This window comes from Stegastes partitus, unplaced genomic scaffold (assembly GCF_000690725.1).
Source record: "Stegastes partitus isolate 25-593 unplaced genomic scaffold, Stegastes_partitus-1.0.2 Scaffold270, whole genome shotgun sequence".
Lineage (NCBI taxonomy): Eukaryota > Metazoa > Chordata > Actinopteri > Pomacentridae > Stegastes > Stegastes partitus.
In genome coordinates, this window is record NW_007578001.1 from 411947 (window position 1) to 417954 (window position 6008).

The following is a 6008-nucleotide window of genomic DNA, read 5'->3' on the forward strand; positions in this document are numbered from 1 at the left end:
TAGATAGATAGATAGATAGATAGATAGATAGATAGATAGATAGATAGATAGATAGATAGATAGATAGATAGATAGATAGATAGATAGATAGGTGTGCATATTCAGGTTAATTCCTCAGAGACCAAATATCTCTTCTCCAAATAACACGACAGCTGAAGCACATTTACTCAGACATCACAACAAGCAAGAAAATTCATCACCAGCAAAGCACAAAAATACAGAGCAAGAAACAGCAGAGATGGAGAGATTGCTGTGAGACAGGGACAGAGGAAAAGATGTCTCAGTCCTAAAACAACAAATGTCTAATTACTGACAGTTTCTCACAGATTCAGCTTCCGTGGGTCTTACAAGTATTTCAAGCTCAGTGTTGCATGTAGAGCTTAGGCAGTAGAAGTCATGACGTTGTTTGTCCATTTGTTTTTAATGGTTCTGTTGAAGCCTTTACAACAACCAGTGAAACAGTTAAAGTTAAAGTTACAATTTACAGTTCTACATGAAAGTCTCCTAACTTAGCATTTGTTGCGCAAATATACTGATTTCAAGTATCTACATATTGTGTGTAGATGCTGTTTTGAGCTATTCTGACTTTACTCGTGTTTCTATGTTTGTTTGCTGCCCCTCTACTGTATCTTACAAGTTGGATTTCTCTGACACCTGTAGTTGTTATTTGCTTATTTAAAACATATGAGGTGCATTGAAATGTGATGCATTGCTACGCTGCAAATTACGCTGACAATAGTATATCAACAAGTTGCAAGCAGATGAAACAATCTCCCCTGAAGGTCCATTTAGAAGCTGTTTTGGAGCTTTCTGTGGGTTAAAAATCAGAAATGGTGAACCGTGGTAAGAGTCAGGATATTTGTATGAGGTGCATGCAAACAATGGTTCTATTTACCACATAATTAGTCTCCTGCGTTTCGCTTCAGAAGGACTCTGATTAATTTTTGTACTTCCGACTGTTAGAGTATTAGTCACTTCTGTGTTGTGCTAAGCTGCTGGGTTCATATGGAAAAAAAGATAATTTACTTACTCTCACAGAGACCCTGGGGCAGAGGGTTGGGCCTGTGCCAGGCAGCTGAATGGATGAATCTGGTATCCACTGGACGATATGCTCCGCCTGTTCTGGTTGCGAGCGATGCCAGAGCTACAGGTCAGCGGGGGCCAGAGTCCGTCTGTAGAGCAGAGAGGAAACAGGGTGACACATCACAGATGCTAGATAGCCAGAGGAAGTGCTGTGGTTCTGTTGCTTTTCACCCCATCATGGCCTTCATCCCTCAGGTTGCTGGGGTCCTCCGAAAAGGGGTGAAAGGACTGTTACCATGGAAACTAAGAGGCAAGAGTAAGTACATGGGTGTCTGAGAGCACATGTGTTCTTGTATCTGATTTTAATCATCACTCTGTGACACATCAAAAAATAAGTTTGGTTGCTTTGAGAGGAACTCGTACCATGGTGGTATGTGTGATGGGCTCTGGTCGAGGTGTTCTTTTTTGTTTTTTTTTTGTGAAGTAAAAAAAACGTTGTTTTGAACGGGCCTGTGGTTTTAAACAGTTTGTTTTGAACTGATGCTCTCTGCTGATATGCCAACAGCGTACTGAATGTGGCATTGTGATATGAGAGTCAGTCTGATTAGGCAAACTGTGTGTTTCTAGGGGTCAAGCTGTGCTGCTGTTGTGCAGTAACATCTATTGTTTGAAGTGGTACCTGTGGTCTCCCTTCGCTCAGCCAAGTCAGCAGGCAGTCGCCAGTTTGACTAAACAGCATGAATCCGTCTGTGGTTGCATCTGTCCATTGCATGTAGTGTGTGTTTAGTTTCACGGGCATGTGTGTAAAGAAAGACAGAAATCACAGACTTGCGTGTGTGTGTGTGTTTCTAACCCTTGTGCTATGGTTGGCGATTGCAGGTAATCCTTCCACCAGCCAAAGCAAAAAAACCATAAAGCAGCGATTCCTCAAGCTGCTGCCGTGCTGCAAGCCTTCGACTGCCCCCTCTATCAGTCAAAGCAAGTGCTCCTTCACTCTATACATCTTTCTTCTTCCAGCCTCTTTAGCAAATTGACAAGGTTCACGCAGACACTTGTGTGGACGCAGTTACGCGCTCACCCACATGTCCAGTCCGCACATAAATCCAGATACAGCCCTGCAGACTCCACAAACGCTAGAAAACCCTCTGGTATTGTGGCTAATGGGTCAGACCTGTTTTTGTATTTTGTGATTTGAAGCGTGTGCTGTGCCCTCGGGCGGTGAAACACGGGCATCTGTTTATGTGTGTATGAGCGTGTGTGTGTTTTAGCAGAGATCCCAACTGATACAGATTAAAGTCAGGTCGAAGCTTGTAGCTCCTGGAGGTCTACGAACTCATACAGTTGAAATATGAATGGGGTGAGAAACATCTGTCAGTGGCAGCGTTTACTACTTTTCAACATCTTTATCATTGTCATTAATGATAAAACTTCTCATTTCCTCTGTGTAGGCATCTCCCCAGTTCTGCTAGTGTGCTTGAGCTTGAGTTTACAGTTAAGACATTCAGCCAATGTATTGACGTATTACTGTTTTATGCACTGCTTTGTGACATGTATTACTGGAGTGTATTAAAAGATGACACTAAAATGAGTTGCTTGATCTAACCTGTGTACTGAAATAAAACACTTTAATAATGTCTAATATTGCTTTAAATGATATATATTGTTTTTACTCTATGTATGCTGCGTAACACTTATACTTTATGATGAACTCAATATCAGTTTGATAACTTCAATATGATATCTGGGCCAGGTCGAGGCTGCCCTGGGAGGTAAAATGGTGAAGTGATGATAATTGCTGGCTAACATTTGTATGTCCCTCACAGACAGCGTGGAAGATGACTTTGAGTTATCCACTGTGTGCCATCGCCCTGAAAGCATGGACAAGCTGCAGGAGCAGACCAAGTTCACCAAGAAGGAGCTGCAAGTCCTCTACAGGGGATTCAAGAATGTAGGTCTGACTAAAGATGACAGGAGGAACAGGATGCAGATAAAATCTAGTTGTAGTTTCACCATTTGGGGAGTTTAAAGCAATATCAGCATGGCAACAGTTGAAGTTACCACATTGTCATTTATGCGTTCTCTACTAGATGGCAGTGAATGAAATTTTTAATTTTGTATCACAGGAGTGTCCAAGCGGTGTGGTGAACGAGGAGAACTTTAAAAACATTTACTCCCAGTTTTTTCCTCAGGGAGGTGAGTTCTCCTACTGCTGAAACTGAAAAGGTCCAATACTTTCATTTACACCATTTATTCACTCAGTAAATGTAGGAACAAGTGCGAACAATAGAATGTCACTGCAGAGCTATGCAGCTTTTTATCATCACAATGAATACATATAATCAACGCATTATAAATCCTTTTGGCTGGACTATAGTATGTGCACTGCAGAAAGCAATTTTTCATTTCATGATATTTAGGTTGATAAAATGTAAACCACTTCCCTCCAGCTGTATCTGAAATTATTTTTATATCTGGACTATATTTAGATGCTGCTAATCCTAGCTGTTCAAAGACTTTGCTTCATGTTTTGTGGGCTCGCAGGTTACTGTAAATCTCTACCTTTGCAGATTCAAGTATGTATGCACATTTCCTGTTTGAAGCCTTCGACACTAACAAGAACGGCTCGGTTAGTTTTGAGGTGAGCTCTATTCTTATATCAGCTCCTTTTGAGGGATAAAAGCAAATATGTGCTTCTCTGAATTGTGCCACCAAGGCTGCAGCCACACAAACATGTATTACCTCTTTATAGCTGCCTACAGTGGCTGTGATAAAGATTTGACTTCATTTACTGTGTCAGGATTTAAGCAACACCAAAACAAAATAGAATATCATCCTCCTTTTATGTCAGGACTTTGTATTTGGCCTGTCTATCATCCTGAGAGGGACCATTAATGACCGGCTAAACTGGGCGTTCAACCTCTACGACCTGAACAAGGACGGCTGCATCACCAAAGAGGTAACACTCACATGCAAACACGTTACACAGGGCGGAGGCTGCTCTAAATTACTTGCAGTCAGGGGTTTATAGCAGGGCTGCAGCTCTTAATGATGAGTCATCAGAATTTTGAGAGGATTTAGAGGTTTTGGTAACCTTCTACCAGGATTCTGACCTATGTCAGTGTGTCAAACATACCCGGTAGTGTGTATAATCTCATATAACACTGATCTAAAAAAGTTCCTTTTGACTGTGAGGGGAATAAAATGATCACTGATGTCTTATTTTTCTGGCAAAAGTAAATTAAAAGTGTAGAATATGTATCATGCTAGTTAGTCTTTTTATCAAAGCAAAAAAAAACCTTTGTTCAAAATTGTAGGACTGACCTATCTGTCATCACTTCTACATCCTGAGCACGATTTTCCCTTTTTGCCCTTCACATTGCAGGAGATGCTGGACATCATGAAGTCCATCTATGACATGATGGGGAAGTACACGTACCCCACGATGCAGGACGATGCTCCAAGGGAACACGTGGAAAGCTTTTTTCAGGTCAAACTTAACAAACTTTCTCTTAAACCCTTATTTAAACATTGTATAGGACCACAGAAATATTGTTGATTGAAGTATTGTATTGTAAATGAAAATAATTGGTGTTCAGCAAGTTAATGTCTGTCTATTGCATTTTTCTTTCAGAAAATGGACCGGAATAAAGATGGAGTGGTCACTATTGAGGAGTTCATCGAGTCATGCAAAAAAGTAAGGCAGAACACTGGATGTTCAAATTCCTAAAGGGAACGCTGAACAGTTTTTTATTTATTTTTTTTAAATGTGCTTATTTGCATTCTGACCATATTAACCATGCAGCCTGAACAAGGAGACAGTTAGCTTAGTGTAACATAAAGACTGAAAGTCAGGGGAACCAGCTGGTGTGGCTCTATCATGGAAAGACTTCCAGTGACTCCAGGAAAACTGTGCACCTGGCCAAACAATATTTACTATTTAGCATGTTGCTAAAACACAAGTTCATATTTTGCATCTGTGTTTCAGATAAAACAAACACGACACAGTGTGTTAATTGTTTAGCTTTTTAAGTGCTGACAGACCCAGACCAGCTGTTTCTCACTGTTAATACTAAGCAGAACTCTTGGTTGAAGCTTCAGACTTAATGGAGGGATGTGAAAGTGGACGGTTTAAGTTTTTTTTTTTTTTTTTTTTAGCCAAGAAAAGGAAGTAAAAAAAAACATTTAAAATTCTTTCATTTCCGCTTTTTAAATTGTAATATTTTCTGATTTCTTTATTCCTCTGTGACAGTAAACAGAACATCTTTAGACAAAACAACATTTGAAATTGCTGTCTTGGAAGTTAGGAAACACTGACATGTTCCACCATTTTCTCACAATTTGTAGATCGAGCAACTAATCAATTGAGGAAACAGTTGATAGATTAACAGGCGACGAAAATAACCTTTAGTTGCAGCCTGAGTAACAATCTCCTCAAATAACTCCCAGCAAGAAAGAAAATCCTGCAAAAACTCTGATTACTGTGTGTCTTTAATCCTCACTTTCCATAGTTTGAATCATTTGAGTTACACATAAAGAGAAATGAAAGCATCTTCTCATCCAAACCTTGTTTCTGTCTAGGATGAGAACATCATGCAGTCCATGCAGCTGTTTGACAACGTCATCTAGGAACCTGGACCAGTGAGGACACTGGCACCAGGGAGGGGAGTGTGAGTGAAAAGGAATCAGGGTTGAAGAGAGAGAATGAGTCTGTGAATGTGTGTGTGTATGTGTGTGTGTGTGGCCGTCTTCTGACTTGCAAGCTTGTGTCTCTGTTGAGAGCTGTGAGTCCTGAGGGCACCGAGAGGCCCTCTCCCTCTACCTGGATGCCCAGTGGCATTTCTCCAAGCAACAATGGAGTTTCCCCAACTCCCATCCTCATCATGCCGAATCTTAGTTTTTATCCCAGAGACACAGAGAAAGAAGGCAAGCAGTGGGCTGACAGCCGCCGGCATACCCAACACACCCCACCTGTTTTATTTGAACTC

At 40.8% G+C, this 6008-nt stretch overlaps 1 protein-coding gene across 8 annotated transcripts in view; it reads left to right on the forward strand.

Annotated features, from left to right (window-relative positions):
* The window catches only part of LOC103357729 (Kv channel-interacting protein 2), a 108907-nt gene extending 103232 nt beyond the window's left edge, over window positions 1-5675 (forward strand). For 3 of the 8 annotated variants that reach the window (XM_008282414.1, XM_008282411.1, XM_008282412.1), the window contains exons 2-8: window positions 2847-2971; window positions 3147-3216; window positions 3591-3661; window positions 3872-3979; window positions 4406-4510; window positions 4655-4717; window positions 5602-5675. In XM_008282414.1, the coding sequence (XP_008280636.1) occupies window positions 2847-2971; window positions 3147-3216; window positions 3591-3661; window positions 3872-3979; window positions 4406-4510; window positions 4655-4717; window positions 5602-5649 (590 nt within the window). In that variant the 3' untranslated portion in view covers window positions 5650-5675. Of the gene's footprint in view, window positions 1-1902; window positions 2006-2846; window positions 2982-3135; window positions 3217-3590; window positions 3662-3871; window positions 3980-4405; window positions 4511-4654; window positions 4718-5601 lie in introns of all 8 variants that reach the window. The other 5 variants (XM_008282408.1, XM_008282406.1, XM_008282410.1 and 2 more) reach the window with 4 other exon arrangements.
* The last annotated feature ends 333 nt before the right edge of the window (window positions 5676-6008 follow it).